Below are 18,104 nucleotides of genomic sequence, written 5' to 3'. Positions count from 1 at the left end.
ATAATAATAATGAAAAAGTTCAAAATATTCCAAGAATTACCAAAATGTGACAGAGAGACATGAATGAAGTGAGCAACTGCTGTTAGAAAAATGACGCCAACAGACTTGCTCAATGCAGGGTTGCCGCAAACCTTCAATTTATAAAAAATTATGCACTATCTGCCAAGGGCAAAGAAGCAAAACAAAATAAAACGAGGTATGCTTGTACAATACATTCAACAAATTTCTTTTTACTAAGTAACCTTCTATACTGTCCCAGATGATCTTTTCTTTTAGCCTTAACAAACATTTCTGTTCAATTACAGGAAGCCCAGATTTCTTCTATAGATGAAACTGCAAGTCAATTTCCTTTTGATTTCTGCTTAAGTACAGTTAACCCTTGAACAACATGGATCTGAACTGCGTGGGACCACCTATACACAGATTTTTTTCAATAAATATGAACTACAGTACTACACAATCCCCAGTTGGTTGAATATGAGGATGTGGAACCAAGGATATGAAGGGCTGTAAAGTTCTATGTGGATTTTCCACTGCACAGAGGGGTCAGCACCCCAACCCCAGAGCTGTTCAAGGGTCGACTGTGCTCAATTCCTACTGCACTGTCTTTTTCTGGGGCTTATTCTATCCTCGGGTTCCCACAAAGAATCTATTTGTTAGTACATTTTTCTAAAATGTAATCATTCACATACTGTCTGAACTATTATTTACCCGCTGTTTCTTTAATATAGCTCACTTTTTAAAAACAAGTATTTCTAAAAGAAACTTTCTATCACTACCATAAAGAGAAAATCAGCCTCTCCCAATACACTTTGCAATAGATTCCCAACCACCCAACCACCATTTAGTTAATCTCAACTTGCTAAATCAATCAAAGCTCTCCAATCCCTCTGAAAAAATAATTTTCCCAGCACACTGGAAAATCTTCCCAACTATTAGGCTACTCTAGTCAGCAGTGAACTTTTCCCTCTCACAAGCTGATTTGTAAGCCAAAGGCAAGACTTAGCTGTTATCTGTTCCCAGCACATATTAGAATTACCTCATTAGAATAATCACCGTATAAACTAATAAAGGATGAGTACAAGAAGAAAGCTTTCTTAAAGACCACGCAACTACACTGAATTTTTAAAATGTCCCTATTTTCAGTAATGCCACAGTTATAACCTTTGATACACACAAAAAAATTGAAAGCAGGGATTGGAACAGCTATTTGGAGACCAATATTCATAGCAGCATAATTCACAATAGCCAAAAGGTAGAAACCACCCAAATGTCCATTGACAGATGAATAGATAAAATATGATATATACATACAATGGAAGATTTAGCCTTAAAAAGTAATGAAAACATGGAAGCAACCAAGAGTTTCCTCAGTAGGTGAATGGATAAACACATCCATATAATGAAATATAGCACTAAAAAGAAATGAGCTATCAAACCATGAAAAAAACATGGGGGAAGGTAGGATGAATAGGCAAAGCACAGAGGATTTTTAGGACAGTGAAAATATCATGCATCATACTATAATGGCGGGTACGTGTCATTACACATTTGTCAAAACTCACAGCATGTACAACACCAAGAGTGAACCCTAACATAAACTATGGACTTTGAGTGTTAATGATGTGTCAACTTAGGTTCATAGATTACAACACATATGTAACTGTGGGGTGGGACACCAACAATGAGGGAGGCTATGCATCTGTGGGGGCAGGAGTACAGTATATGAGAACTTTATTCTTTCTGTTCAATTTTACTATGAATCTAAAACTGCTCTAAAAAATAAACTCCACTTAAAAAAAAAAAAAGGAATGAAATGCTAGTAGTGCTACAACATGAATAAACCTTGAGATATCATGGTAAGAGAAATTAAGCCAGACACAAAACAATATTGTATGATTCTACTGACATGAGGCACCTAAAAAAATCAAATTAATAGAAGCAAAAAAGTAGAAGAGTGGTTCCCAGGAGCTGGGGGAAGGGGAGCATGGGGAGTTACTGCTTAACATGTACTGAGTTTCAGTTTGGGAACATGAAAAGGTTCTAGAGATGGATGGTGGTGATGGTTGCACAACAATGGGAATGTATTTAATACCACTCAACTATACAATTAAAAATGGTTAAAATGCTAAATTTTACGTTATATATATTTTACCACAATAATAATAAACAACATCCTTTGTAACTCTGCATTTCAACCTAAGATTTAAAAAATTTAGACAGCAGGTCAAATATTAACTGGGAGTACATGAGTAAGTATGAAGACCACTGGCCTAGACCATTGTTGGCTCCCCTAACTTTAACCCGTGTTGCCCTCCACAGGCTATCTGCTAAATATTCAATGCACTTCCTTATGAAGTATTTTGGCCAACTCAATACAATAGCAGCCTGTGGTCCCTAAAAACAAATCACTGGGAAAATTTACGAAGAATAAATTATACTGCCAATTCACTTTTGTTAAAAATTCCACAATTTCACCACCTCGGCCTCTTCATATCCTTTTTTTCACCTTTTATATCTTGGCACAAACCACTTCATCAGGGCAGCATTCCCGAGGACTCTACTCCCCCCATGAAAGAGCAGGACCAGCTTCTTATCATACACTCTTACATTACCCTACATTCTTTTTCACTGATCTTATCACAGTTTGTCACTGAAAAGAATCATAGAAATAAAGTCTCCCTCACTAGACTGTACTCCATGAGAACTGGCTTACCTATCTCCTTTTCCACTAAATGCTCAGCAGCTGGTATAGTAACTGCCTTAAACATATTAAGTGTCCAGTAAAGTGAATAATGACAGTATACCCATATACTCTTGAATAATTTACTTACATTTAATGGTCTACCAAATTCCAAACATCCTAACCATTATTTAATCTCATTTTGATGAAAATTATATCTGAAACCTCTTACTGGACAAAACATACACACATACAATTCTATTCACGAGTTCAAGGATATTCTGAAGCTTATCCACACACCTGATTAAAAACTTTTGCTTTAGTAAGAAAATTGTATCTGGAGAAAACAAACCCTAACAACCTACTTGCTCAAGAAAGTATCTCCCTATTTGATTCTCTGTCCCCTCCAACTCCAGAAACTCTAAATTAATATTCCTAAAACATGGTTTTGATCCAACCAATAGTCTTCAATGCCAAAAGGATCAAGGATGAAAGATAAATGAAGTTCAGAGACAAGAAATGACTTTCAGCATCAAGGCTAGTCAACAGCAGAAACCAGATTTGACCCAGATCGGTCCCATGTTCTCCATTACCTAACCCTACAGCTTTCTCATATGCTATCTCCTCCGGTTCGTGTAATCTATCCTCCCTTGCTTCACTTCTGCCTGCTAAAATCATATCCATGCTCAAATACTACCCTCTAACACAGCTTTGTCTGTTTATCCTAACAAGGATGTCTCTTCCTATGAATTCCTACAGCACTTCTTAATTGTAAAGTCCTAATGACACTTACATACGCCTTGTGTTAAATATGTAAATTCACTTTGTCTCCTGCAAGTTATTGAGCTATTGTTTCTCAGCTTCAAAACCACCTTTCTACACTCTGCTTTGTGATCCTGGAACTGAGCCACATTTTTTCCTTTACAGCTGGCTTCTTGTTAGGCTCTGCCAATAAGGGAGTACTAGAGACTGGAAAGCTATAAGAGGAAAATGGGACACTTTCCTTTCTGTTTGCTTCCTAGTCCTACTTTTGCTTCCCTTTGCCACCAGTGCAACCCAACAACTCTTCTAGAAGCCAGCAGCAGTTCATTCTAGTAGCCACAGTTGGTTCCACTTTGTGGTTTTTCTGACACAGAACCAGCATCATCATGCCCCTAGAAACACCAGCACCAGCCAGCCAGAACCCCTGTTGCCAAATCCTGGACCCCTGCCCCACAGGGCCCCTCTTGTGCTCTCAAAGACATTAGCACCAGCTGAGCACCAACCCCTTCCTAGAGGTCTAAGCTTTGGCTCCAGACAGACTTTCCTCCAAACTTCTTCCCCTCTTCTCTTTGTTCTCCCAATCTAGAGGCAGTAGCCGCTTCCTGTAGGTGCTACCTCCACAATACCTTACTGTTCCCTTTCGTCTTTCCACTTCTTTAATACCTAGTTAAAAACGGTTTGTATTAAATTCTGTTAAATCACTGGTGTGATTTCCATCTCCTGACTAGACCATGACACATACTTTTATCAATTTTAAGACTTTGTACCGATTTTAGCAATTTATGAAATCACTTAAGAGAACAAGGAGTATACCTTAAGACATCTGATTATCTGTCATAATACTTTGCAACCAAAATAATTATTTAGTGAATGAATGAAAAGTTCATCTGCCTACAACAGACTTACCACTAGACTTATCACTTCTGAGCATATCCTCTGAACTCTGCTCCATGAGCCTGATTCTCCACATAGTTTCTTTCTTTTGATAAATTTAAGAACCTTCTGACAGACTTCAAGATCCCTTCAAGTGTTTGCTCATGGTGGGGAACTGCACCTTTCGTGTTCTAGCTTGTATCTGTTTGTCAATTTTTTTTTTTTTTTAAGAAACCTGTAGACTATTTTTTTAAATTTCTTTATCTTATTTATTTTTGGCTGCGTTGGCTCTTCACTGCTGTGCGCAGGCTTTCTCTAGATGCAGTGAGCGGGAGCTACTCTTCCTTGCGGTGCGAGGGCTTTTTTATTACGGTGGCTTGTCTTGTTGCAGAGCATGGGCTCTAGGTGCGCGGGTTTCAGTAGTTGCGGCACACAGGCTCTAGAGCGCAGGCTCAGTAGTTGTGGTGCAAGGGCTTAGTTGCTCCGCGGCATGTGGGATCTTCCCGGACCAGGGCTCAAACCCGTGTCCCCTGCATTGGCAGGCGGATTCTTAACCACTGCGCCACCAGGCAAGCCCTGCTTGTCAAATTTTACTAGACAATTTGTTTTTACATTTATCTGCTCTCACTTGAGGTAAACATTTTAAATAACTTCCAGGCTTACATTTTTTTTTAAACTCCATCTTCTAATCCATAAATTTATTTTAGAAAAGAGAACTATTTTTCTCCCATTATCCCTCTTCCTTCAGGATACTGATATTAGTTTCATTACCAGTTTCCTCATGTACAAATGAACTAATGACCTTTAAGATACTCTCTCACCTAAAAATTCAATAATTACATAGCGCCTCTCACAAATAAACCACCCACCTCGGCAAATTTTATTAAATTCATATCTACATAATTTGATACCTGACACTCATTTAGCACAAAACATTCACTTTAAAGATTAAAAAAATAAAAATGAAAGTAAGTAAAATTGGAAGTCCCAGGGCTTAAAGTGACTTGCTCAAGATCAGCCATACTACTGCTTTTATCTCTATTTGACAAAATCTAGATAAAAACACCTCACAGCATAGAAAGTTCCAGTTTAAGGCTAATTATTTTCTGATAATTTTAGGTTAACCAGTGGAAAAGAATGGCAGTACCTTTTGTTTGTCTCTTTCCTTCTGTGCTTGGTTATTTCTTTTAAGGCATATGGAAAATTACTCATGAAATGGTGTTTGAAATCAGTAAGATAATTCTTTCGAAGCCATGACTCCTAGTAAAATAAGCAAAGATTAGAAAATCCATAAGAAACAATAACTTAAAATGACAAATAAGACTTTAAGCAGAAATCTAACAACTTGTCAATATGCAACTATAAATTTACCATCACAATACACCTTCTGCTAATGATACAATATGTAAATAAATCTTAAAGTCAGAATTAATTGTTAGGCGATCCAATTTTCATCTTTTTGGTGCTTTTATTTAATTATTTTTACTTGCATTTTATCTGTTTAAAAAGGAGAAAAAAGGGAGAAAGTAAATAAGATTTAAGAAAATTCTGAATCTGAACTAATATTTACAAAATATACAAGCAAGTCTTCAACCTAGTGTTCCACTTAACTGTAACTCCATTCCCTAGCAATTCTATTGCCCATTAAAGGTATTTAACACTTTCACAAAGCAATGCACTTCTCTAAAATTGCTCAGCAGTATTCATCAATGTATCATTTTCTCCTACTTGAAACACTGTCTTAATTTCAGATTACAACACTCTTATTTCCTGCTATCCACAGAACCAATCATTCCATTTTGCCAGGGACTGAGGGGCTGCTTGGCTTGTGGGACTTGAGGTGCTAAAATAGCTAGTCACCCTACATCTCCTTAGTTACCTTCACTGGATTCTTCTCTTCTCCCCAACCTAAAAATGTGTACTTGACAACTTTTCTTGGACTTCTAACAGGCATCTTAAATTTAAAATAAACTGAACTCTCCTCACAGGTAGTCACACTGTCATTTGAAGCATAACATAGGGATCACCCTTGCTCCTCTTTTCTTCACTATGCACACCATCAGTCCTGTTGGCTTTATCAGAATCCAGCTGTTTCTCATCACTTCAACCACTAGCTACCATTCTACTCCAGGCCACCATTACCTCTTACCTAGATTACTGTAACAGCCTCCCAATGGTCTCCTTGCTTTTCATCTTGCTCCCCCTAAACACAGTAATCTACATAGCAGCCAGGGGGATCTTTTAAAACATAAATCACACTTCAAAATAATAAAGGAAAGGATAAAGGAAATAGGTGTGTATGTAGGGCAGGACTAGTCATCCATGGGATCAATGGTCTGAGTTTGGCCTCCAGTTTTGCTAGAGCTGGATAGTGAGCACGTGGGAGTTCATTAGTGTTTTATTTGTAAATTTGACATATTAAAGTTAAATAAACATAATTTAGATCATGCCACTCCTCTGCTCAAACCCTCCAATGTCTTTTCACCACACTCAGGTTAAAATCAAAACTCTTTACCACAGGGTACCATATGATCTGGCTACTGTCACTTTTTCTCCCTCATCATCTACCATTTTCCTAGTACCTCACTTGCACAGGACTTCCTGCCATTCCTCAAATATGTCAAATTTGTTCTCACTTCAGGGGTTTTCACTTGCTGTTCCCTGTGCCTAGAACGTCCTTCCCACAGGTCTTCACAAGACTTGGTCCTTCACTTCATTCAGTGACATTTAAATATCAAGAAAGCATTTCCTGACCTCCTATTTAAAATAGCTCCCCCCCACTGTTCCATCATATGTTCTCCCTTTACCCCACTTTCATCTTTATTCCTAATAACAACATCACCTATTTGTTTACCATCCATCAACCCTACCAAGAGCTAAGTACTCACTTTGTCAGTCATGTTCATCTCTGTATTCCCAGAGCCTAGAACAGAACCTGGCACACTGCAGAGCAGTGCTATTCAAAAGACCTTTCTGCAATGCTGGAGTTGTTCTATATCTATGCTGTCCAGTACAGTAGCCACTGCCACCTGAAGCTACTGAGCACCTGAAATGTGGCTAGTGTTTACTGAGGAACTGAATTTTAATTAAAGACCCACATTTATACATGCTCAATAAATCTTTGACACATGATTGCATCTAACTTTTCTTCACAAATTCTAATCTTCATGGTAAAAAGACAACAATAATGAAACATTTGGACAAAAAGTAGCAAGCATTAAAATACAAAGCTAAGACACAACAAAATTTCTACAGTGTAAAATTACAATACTGACCTGAAGCTATTAATACAGGACTCCAAAAACCAAAGTTAATTAAAAAGTTAATGTTAAATTGTATTTCATTTTTAAAACTAGCTATATATTAAGGATACACACAGTATATCAGAAATAAGCAACCTCAGTAAGGATCTGAGTACTCAACCACTGCAAATAAGATTTAATGTAACTTGAGATTTCTTTTCAAAGCAAAGATGAAAGATTTCAAATTCCTAAAAAGGTTTAAAAGAATACTACTTGGATAAAAATGAAATTTCTCAACTTTGCAGCAAAATATGAACACACTACATGCATTTAGCAAAACCTAAAAGTAAGTGGTCAGTGACCCTAAGGTTGCACCTAATACAGACGCCAATTTATCAATAGAAAACCTACACATTTTCTGAGAGAAAAGAGCTACAATTCAGCCTGTGGTACATAATTAGAATTTAAGACCAAGGAATGCCATTTCATTCCTCCTAAAGTTTGAGCTGTTACAGGTCACCCAATACCTTAACTACTAAGCTATAACTGAAGGTGAATGAGAGAGAGGAACTAACAGTGGGAATGGTAAAAGAAATAAACTAACGTGCATTTTAATGTCACCTGATATAACTAACATACATACTTATACTTTGTCTCTAAGATAATAGATCTTACCTTATCTAGTTATTATAGTTTGAAATAACAAATTTGCCAAGGTAAATTAGCGAATTCTACCAGTGGATGCTTTTAAATACTATTCCTATTTGAATTAACCACCTCAGTTTATTTCAATTTTATACAGTATCCCAATTCAGTACTCTATATAACCTTCAACAGTCTAGGCAAACCAGTCTTCTGAATTTAGTATCCTATGTTAATGGACTGCTAAGAAATATAGTCATGTTATAATACCACAGAATAGCTCTGAATATAGCTACTTTAAATATCCTTACAATTAAGGCGGTGTTTAGATCCTTTGTCAGTATCATCTGAATGACAGTAGATGATCCAAAACTAGCACAATTAATGATTTTGCATTTAGTCCTACCATTCTAATTACAAATACTATTACTAAAGCAATAATAAACATTAACCAGTGCCCATGAAAAAACAAACACCAAAATGCCTGGAATTTTATTTTTCAGCTTTCCAAAAATGAAAGAAAGCCTAGTACTTAAGATCACACTGACTATCATTACTTTTACTTCTTATCTTAGCCTTTCAGATGAAAATACAGCCATTCAAGACTCCAAATAATATATATATATTCTAAGAAGCTGCATGCATTATTACTGTGACTAGCCTACAATCACAGATTAATTGCCATAAAGGAGAACAAGCTTCACTTTCATAAAATCATATACAATACCCCTAACCATGATCACTTTCTTGCCAATTTATGCAATAAATCATAAAACAGGCTCAAAATTGTAATCAACAAAATGCCATCCTATTTGAGAAAGCAATTCATAAAACATTCCTACAGAATGATGGGTAATGGGTTAATAGCGATAGAGTAAGCTCTTAAAAGAAACACACACCTTAGTACAATTCTGTAACGCTTTTCAAGATTATGAAATACTATTATAATTTACCCCAGTCCTATTTTATGTGTCTTACTAACTCGTGAGCTTGAATGAAATAAAAAGAACTAAATAAAACTAAAAAACTGCCTTGCCAGTTTCGGACGTATGTAGGCAACTTCAAGGATTCAAACCTGCCTTGTCAAGTCCTTGCAGAAATTCTTCTGTAAAACAGATGCTTCAAGTTTCAGTATTGGTCCTGCAGCTACCCTTTTTAAGACTAACCACATTAATCCAGCACCAATTAATCTTAGAGCTTGTTCTTCCTTACTTGCTCCATGCACTATATATTATATTCACTACAACATAACACTTTAAAAAAGCCACCAACACTCAATTCTCCCCAAATAGGAGATAAATTTACTCATCAAGAAATACGTCTTTGCTATCAGCTTTCTAGCAAGAAACTGTCCTATGACTTGGAATTACTTAGGTTAACTTCACTCACACCATACCTACAACTACAGCTTACCTACAGTAAAGGTAACTTTAAGAAATGTTTTCTGATCTTACATCCTTTATCAAGAAAAAACAAAAAAGCATACACTAAGCAAATCTGTGTGTAGCTTCTCCCCTAAAACGTAGTAGTTTAAAAACTTCTCAGGGTTGATTATGAGATCTTCAGTTTGGTCCATTTCTTACCATAAACTTCGTAACATGGCACAAACTGGAAGAGACTACTTAATAAGCCACTTTTTAAATCCTGTAAGAGGTCTCCAGAAACTAGAATGTTCCTACATAATCAATCTGCCATAAACAATACATTGTAACACTATTGTGAATTATAGCTAATAAAAACAAATGAAATCAAGCACAGTTATGCATTTCGCTTAAAAATTTAAACATACAGATAATAAACTCGCAAAACTGTTTTAAGTTGTAGTTTTGAGCAAATGTAAGAAATAAGTTTACAGTTAAACCCTGGGAATTTTCTGGAAAATGCATAACCAATTAGTAGTAATATGCTGATTTCTAATTCGTCATGATAAAAGGCATTACTCAGAAAATAAAGAATCTATTAGTTCTCACCAATTTATGGGTCTCATCATGCTGTTTAGAGAGTTTCCACAGAAGGGAAATAATGTTAAGAACTTGCTGCATAACCTGCAGAGATTCTCGTTCTATCCCATTTCCAACAGAAGCAGCTAGTTGTGGAGGGACAGCTTCAATCCAGCACTCAATTAGCAATGGAATTATTATCTCAATAAATCCTTTCAGGTTTTCAGTAGATGACAGGCCTTCATCCACACTGCCTAGTCCTCCAACCAGGTACCTAACAAGGAAAGGCAAGAATAAAAAAATTTTTTAATTTAATCAAAAAATATTATTCCTTTCTTAATTTCAACCTTAAAATATAAAGCAGCAGCAAAACGAAGCACCATGAATTGATAATTACATTGATCAACACTAGGAAGAAAAACAGAATTCTAAGATGACAAAGCCAAAAGACTATAATTTTTTACTTTTCATTAGGCTTTGCTACAAATGAGTAAATTAATATACTTTGAAATGACTCCTCCCATCAGTAAATAAAATCAAATTATGAGTAACTATATGAAACTACAGAAGACAACTGCGTGTCTTCCCATCATTAGCCATCAACAGTCAGCAGTTATAATTCAATATAGGAAAACTGAGTGTGGACATAACTGAAATCCTTCTTACCGTAGCCTGAACTGTGAACTGACATTTGGCTGTGAACCCCCATTTTCATAAACCTGGATGTGTTGCTGGTCGTTGGCATGTTCCTTCCAGTTGATAAAAATGGAGTTGCTAGTGGCATGGGGATTTTCTTTTTGTTCCTGAAGTCCTTCACTTTCTCTCACCCTACTGGATCCATCTGCCAAGGCCTGAAGGAATTTACTGAGTCTCACTAAGACTTTCAGCCTCCACTGCTGAGAAGTGAGTCTCCGATTAGGATTTACAGAAAGTATCCAGGACTGGGATCTGTCTCTATTTACCAGTCCTTTGGACAGCTGCTGATGAGAAATAAGTTCTACAAAATTCTTAAGCAATATACTGCTACGGCCAGTAATTAGAGCTGGGTACTGTTCCAGCAGAATGTCCAAAACTTTTAAAGAGTCCTCCTGAATTCCTTCAGTAATGTGAGTCATGGCACTAGAGAGATGGGCACTTACCAAAGGAAAAAATGGAGAAATTTGTTCAGCTCGTATTTTGGGGGCCAGGAATTGAAGAAGTTGAACTGCTGCTAATCGTACATTAGCATCTTTATCTGTAAACACAGCAGTCACTTCACTTAATATGTTTGAAAGGTGTGCATCAATTATAAATGGGTATTGAGACAAAAGGTCTTTAAGTCCAAGAAGAGCACTTTGTTTAACCCCAGCATTGTAGTGATGCATCTGTGACAGCAAATCCTATAAATAAAAATAAAAACACAAGCTTTAGGTATATACATACACATTATATCATTTTCAAATAAGCATGCTAACTAAAACTATGCTAATAAACTGACACTCCAGTGGGGGTGGGGGGTTGGAGACTGCTTTGGTAAGTATTTCTAAATGTTACTTTTAGAAAAATGAAGCTTTTGTTAAGATCAGAAAGTTTTATCTTTAGCATAGCTTTAGCTTAATAAAAGCATAACTTTCAGTCAGAATTTTCTCTTTTTGAAACTACGCAGGATTAGGCACACTATCATTTAAAATGACAGCAATCATCACCACCACTTAAAGACCTACTATGTACCAAATATGTATTTATACCTATATTCTACCTATTTTAAGTGGTCTTTCAGGGTGTCTGTGTATTTTAATCAGAGTACACCACTTGGCAATTTTATTTGTGGAATAATTTATATAATCTGTAAATACACAATAACTTCAAATACCTTTTGACATTATTTAACCTTCAGAGGTTAAAAAGCAAAACTAGAAAATGTATATCTTCACAAAGATTTGTTCACAAATGTTCATAACAGCATTATTCATAAGAGTCAAAAAGTGGGAACAACCAAATGCCCATCAACTGATGAGTGAAAAAATATGACATAGCCCTGCAGTGGAATACTATCTGACAATACAAAGGAATGAAGTACTGTTCTGATACATGCTACAACACAGATGAACCTCAAAAACATGCTAAGTGAAAGACCAGTAATAACAGACCACATTTCGTATGATTCCATTTATATGAATTGTCTAGAATAAGCAAATCTTTACAGATAGATCAGTGTCTGTCTAGTGGGGGGAAGGAATGGAGAATGACTTCTAATAGGTATAAGGTTTCTTTCTGAAGTGACAAAAATGTTCTGAAATTATTGTGATAGTAGCATAACAACGTAAATACATTAAAAACCACTGAATTGTCCACTCTAAAATGATAAATTTTATTATGTGTAAATTACATTTCAATAAAGCTGTTAAATTTTTAAGCAAAACCACTGCCCAAATTTCAATTAACTTCACACATTCACTATGAATCTGGAATAAACTACATACTATAAGGGTTCAAAAATGGATAAGACAGGATCCTATCTTAATGTGCTATAAAAACAGCTAAAAAACTGTCACATCAAAAACTTGATGCATCAAAAAGTTAAATACAGAAATTATTTCCAGATGACATATTAAATCATCAAATAAATATACAAGGGAGAAATCACTTTGACTTTAGCTGAGCAAGTCTTTCTGGAGAAAGTGGGAAAGCTGCAGTGGCAACATCAGATTTGGGTAACAGACAAACTCCAACCTTTAGCCATTAATAAATCCTAAGAGTTAAAACAACTTTTCACAAAAATATAACATCCTAGATGATTTCAAGGAAAATACTACTTTATCAAAATAATATTTACGATTTACCTTAATGTTAAGTTTTCTGTTGTTTGTTGGAAGTGTTCCATCCTCTTTGAGTTGGTCAGGCAAATGTATAGTCTTCGTTTTAAAGTTTGTAACAGTGGCATTTTCTAACCTGGGCTTCTTTTTACCAACTTTTAGTTTTACTTTTTGAAAATCATCTTGGCGTTTTCTTTTTTTGGTCATTCTTGAGTGCTATGATGAAAGAATTAATTTAAAAACAGTCAATAAAGACAAAGGTAAATTACCTTTATGAAGTAAAAAAAAAAAAATCAGTTTAGTCAAGAGATATTTTTGGCCATGGAACCTTTTGTCAAGCAATGTTCTAAACAGGACCTTTGGTTGGGCAATGTGCTAAATAGAAAACTTCTGTATACTTCAATTAATATATATACTTCAATAAAAAAAAAAGAAAACTTCTGAAAAATTTTTTGTGCCCGTAGGATGAGGGGGAAGCAGCACAGAGTTGCTATAGATACACCTTGCACGTGCGGGGAAGCTCCTGGAAGCTCCCCAGAAGCCCCCAAGAAACCCTAGCAAAACAAAGTCTGAAAACCAATGTTATTATTTAATGCAGCCTGTAATAGTTAGGAAAAGTTTCATGAACCTAAGCTGGGTGCTTGAAAATGGGTAAGATTCAGATATGCATCAAGGACAGTTAATGAGCATTTCATGAGCAAGGAAAACAGTATGGATCAGGAGTAGGGATAAGCCTGGTATAGGCAAAAATGAAAGTACCAGCATTGTGAACACCAGGAAAAGTTCAGACTAGATATAAACAGTAAACAAAAAAGCAGGAGAAAAATCAGTATAAAAGCAAATATAGTGTAACAGAGGAATAAGGAACAAAGACCAGCTAAGCCACTATTATAATAAATAACTCAGGTATAACCCTGTCATCCTGCACTTCCCCCTCTTCACCACATTCTTTCAACTTACATCCAAATCATCCCAATTACACACAAAATCTTTGATCTGTGCCTCCTACCCATTCCCAGGCGCCTTCTTAAGTCCTTTATCTCTACCCAAGACTGTTAACAGTTCCCCCACCAGAATCCTTGCCTTGTCTCTAGTGTCTACCCCATGGTCCATTTGGTAGAGAATCACCAGGGGGCTCTTTCTAAACACAGATCTGACCAAAGCTCAGGAGCTTTCAGCTACTCCTTTTACTCGCTTACAGTAAAAACACCTTGGCTTGACATATTCGGTCCTTCCTAACTTCCTCTCCAGCTTTATTTTTCCACAAACTAACCTCTATCTAAAAAAGAGCCTCCTATACCTGGAACTAGCTCAGCGCTTCTTGAAGTCTTTTCCACACACTACAAAAATAATGAATTCTGCCTTGCACTGTACACCCACTGCAGTAGGTATCTCTGGAATAAATAAAACTTCTCCTGATCTGTCATAATTATCCTATCCCTAGCTATTTTTTTTTAAGTTACAATGCTACACATGGGAGTCCAAAAAATTTGACTAAAATGAAGGTTTGCATTATTGTGAGATTAATAAAATGGCTGGCGCAAGACCAGACAGCTCAAATTCTAGGAATCCAGAAGCCAATCACCTATGACATTATATCCAAATTCACATGATTGCAAGGTTTTACTACATTAGAGCCCCGTGATCTAGGGTTTGGCTACACAGATTAAGAGCAGATTCAAGACTCAGAGTGACTAGGTTCTTAACCAGACTCTCCCACTTTCTAGCCATCGTTAACCACCGTGCCTCAGTTTTTATCTACAAGACAGGGATAATAATAATGCTTACCTCATACAGTTGTTATGAGGTAGGATGAATGAGGAGCAAATGAGCTCATATCTGTAAAACACTCAGAACTGTGCCTGGCACACTTACAGATATGCTATAAGCACAAACATGTATATTTTCTTAGTCTCAGGACCAGTAAATACCAAGCATAATATTAGAGGCACAATAGCTTTCAATTCTCACAAGACCATGTGAAGGTGGTACTAAAACCATTTTAAAGACATAGCTCAGAAAGGTTTGTCAGTCCCTTATTAAGGAGTTGAAGGGGAATTCATAAACAAGACTGAACTCTGCAAAACCAACTTTATGTTATATATACTGGCACTCAGGTGAGGATTGGAAAAAAGTGGCAAAATGGCTTGCTTTATTTATCCCAATACTAAATTTTCATCCCACCCACACCTCTAGTTATTCTAGTGTAAAAAATGAGTAAGTAAAAACTAAGGCCCTAATACTCACCTGGTCTCTGTTAATTAAGCAAGCACATTTTGTGAGTTTTCCCTACAATTTTATTACTAGCTAGTACCAGAGATGAAAATAAATGGAACTAGACATTCAGAAAAATCGATCAATTAACCCTCCACCCCCCAATTCCCTGTGCTATCTTTAGCCACTAACTATCTGATCAGTGTCCAACATACAGTCTACTGTCAAGCTTATGCCATATTACCCACCACTTTGTATTAATCACTCTACCGTTCTCCCTCCGTTAGGAAAAGTGGGCTTATCGCCCTTTCATGACTCTTCAAGCTAGTAAGATTATTTTCGTGGTACACAGGGAACATTTTTATACTAGGAACTGAAAGTTCTACAGCAACTTATGTTATTTTCGCTTAAAATAAAGATTTTTCGTACTACAACAAATCAAACAGTCCGCCTAAGCCACTTTTATAGTAGCTGGTATCGAATAAGAAGGTAGGAGGTCCAGCCTCAGAGGCTGAGCTCTCACATCACTGGACCAGGTGAGCCTCAGAAGCTTTAAAACTGAATTTCATAAACTCCAGCTGCAGGCCTTCTAATTTCAACAAAAGGGAGCTTCTAGCCTATCAGGATTTCGACCGAACCGAATCCCAGATAGTTTGTCTGCCACCTCACTACCTTCCCCTGATTTCCAACTTCTTTCCCCTGCCAAAAAAAGAATCAAGAAAGCACACTGTACTCGGCCTTTGGTAATTTCCTCTCCAACCCTTTACGCTCACGAGTTCCTCCAAACTCTACCTAGGGGGCCAATTGGATGCACCAGACTTCCCAAAAAACAAATACCACAGACTGGGGCGACTCGAGAGGACCGATGGACGGAACCGGCTTCATACTGAGCGCTTAACCGTCCACACCTGGACGGCGAGAGCGCCGATTAGGAGACGGCTGCGCATCCCCACCCCCAGACTTTGGTCCCGCAACCCAGAAGTGAACACCCCGCGGTTTTAAGAAACTATCTTTCCTGCTCCTTCCGGGGACGGTGGTCAGGACCACAGTCGGGGAAGCGGGGTCCAATCAACGTACCCCGGCCTAAAAGTCTCCTAGACCCGAAACCGCGCGAACCAGCCCCGCCCAGTCACTTGAGGCGCTTCAAAAGCTCGCGGGGCGCCCCGCCCCCGCACAGCCCCTCTCCGCACCGAGGCCCGGCTCTGCAGGGGCGCAGACTGGCCCCAGCCGGCCCTGCCCGCCTGGGCCGCGGACCGGGGGTCGACGGCCCCACGAGCCATTCCGCCCGCCGTCCCGCGCCCCGGAGAGGGCCCGGCCAGACCGGCGGCGGCAGCTCACCTGAGGGCCCGGTCGGAACCGGGACACGGAGGCAGGTGGAGAGAGCGTCCGAGGAGGAGCCCACGGGGCGACGGCGTGCGCCACCGGCCTCAGGCTTTCGGTCCCGGAGCGTGTTTTCAAATCTCCTCGTCTTCACGCGGCGGCGTCTCCTTCCGCCGCCCGGAAATCAGGGCCCCTCCCCCGCCGCGCCGCGCTCACGTGACCGCGGCCCGCAGCCGCGCGCAGCCGGGGAGGCGGGAGCGGGAGCGGTAGGCCCCGCCCACGGAGGAGGGGGCCGGCGCTGGAAGGCCCCCGCGCTCTGGGAAGCCAAGAGAGGAGAGCGCCCGGTACAAGGACGAAGCTTGGACCTAGGTCCAGGCCTGAGCTGGCCGGGCGGCGTGCGTTTCTGGGGGGTGTCGCCCTGGTTACAGCTAGTTGGGAGCATGCCTTTTCTCTCCTCGCTAGACCAGTGTTGTTCAGACCTGGAGACATTCAAAGATGAGTATAAGTTGAACTGAATTGAGAAAGAGAAAAGTTTAGGACTGCAAGGACCTTAGAATTCCTGGGAACTTTAACCTGGATGGAGCAATTAAGAATTACTTGACGACAGAGGGCAAAATACACCCGGTAGCTGGAGCCAGAAAGTCTTAGGTGAGGATTTTCCCTAATATTTCAGTTTCTCAGCACTGAGGTTCCTGCTACTGAAATCAAGTGGGCCCAGGGAAGTTAGAGAGAAATTTAAATGCCTAGAAAGGGGATGAGAAAGCAAAGAGAATGCGACTTTGAAAGATAGCCTTGTCCAAGACTGGCAGGTGGCATGGAGGGAAGAGCCCCAGGTATGGATTTTAGAAGTTGATTCAAATTTGTTTCTGTAGTTTACCAGATTATAAGACTCAGTAGGGGCTTCCCTGGTGGCGCAGTGGTTAAGAATCCGCCTGCCAATGTAGGGGACACGGGTTCGAGCCCCGGGCAGGGAAGATCCCACATGCCGCGGAGCAACTAAGCCCGTGTGCCACAACTACTGAGCCTGCGCTCTAGAGCCCGCGAGCCACAACTACTGAAGCCCACGCGCCTAGAGCCCGTGCTCCGCAACAAGAGAAGCCACTGCAATGAGAAGCCCACGCACCGCAACGAAGAGTAGCCCCCGCTCGCCGCAACCAGAGAAAGCCCACGCGCAGCAGCAAAAGACCCAATGCAGCCAAAAATAAATTAATTAATTAATTAAATAAATTAAAAAATATATATATGTATAAAAATTAAAAAAAGACTCAGTAAAGCTGACAAGGAATGAGCCTCAGTTTGCTGGGTAGGGATTCAGAGCAATGATGTCTGAGGTGCAGAGAGACCCAAACACTGGGACTAAGATCATGCATATTCTATGACCGGAGACAAAGAGGCAGCCCCAGACACCCTGGCAATACAGCCATACTACCACAATCTGCCTGTTTTTTAAATAAATTTATTTATTTACTTGGCTGTATTGGGTCTTTGTTGCTGCGCGAGGGCTTTCTCTAGTTGCGGCGGCTAGCGGGGGCTACTCTCTGTTCCGGTGGCTTCTCTTCTGGAACATGGGCTCTAGAGCGCAGGATCAGTTGTTGTGACGCACGGGTTTTGTTGCTCCACAGCATGTGGGATC

The 18,104-nt window shown here is 39.0% G+C and overlaps 1 protein-coding gene across 3 annotated transcripts in view; it reads right to left on the bottom strand.

Annotated features, from left to right (window-relative positions):
• Positions 1–16,663, bottom strand: part of TEX10 (testis expressed 10) — a 53,948-nt gene extending 37,285 nt beyond the window's left edge. For all 3 annotated transcript variants that reach the window (XM_061201096.1, XM_061201098.1, XM_061201099.1), the window contains exons 1-5: positions 16,490–16,663; positions 12,965–13,153; positions 10,809–11,521; positions 10,173–10,416; positions 5,466–5,578 (exon numbers count right to left, since the gene is read on the bottom strand). In XM_061201096.1, the coding sequence (XP_061057079.1) occupies positions 5,466–5,578; positions 10,173–10,416; positions 10,809–11,521; positions 12,965–13,144 (1,250 nt within the window). In that variant the 5' untranslated portion in view covers positions 13,145–13,153; positions 16,490–16,663. The remainder of the gene's footprint in view (positions 1–5,465; positions 5,579–10,172; positions 10,417–10,808; positions 11,522–12,964; positions 13,154–16,489) is intronic.
• Between the last annotated feature and the right edge of the window lie 1,441 nt (positions 16,664–18,104).

The sequence above is a fragment of the Eubalaena glacialis genome, chromosome 9, assembly GCF_028564815.1.
Source record: "Eubalaena glacialis isolate mEubGla1 chromosome 9, mEubGla1.1.hap2.+ XY, whole genome shotgun sequence".
Taxonomy (NCBI): domain Eukaryota; kingdom Metazoa; phylum Chordata; class Mammalia; order Artiodactyla; family Balaenidae; genus Eubalaena; species Eubalaena glacialis.
The sequence above is the reverse complement of the archived record's forward strand: the minus strand, read 5'-3'. Positions and strand labels throughout refer to the sequence as shown.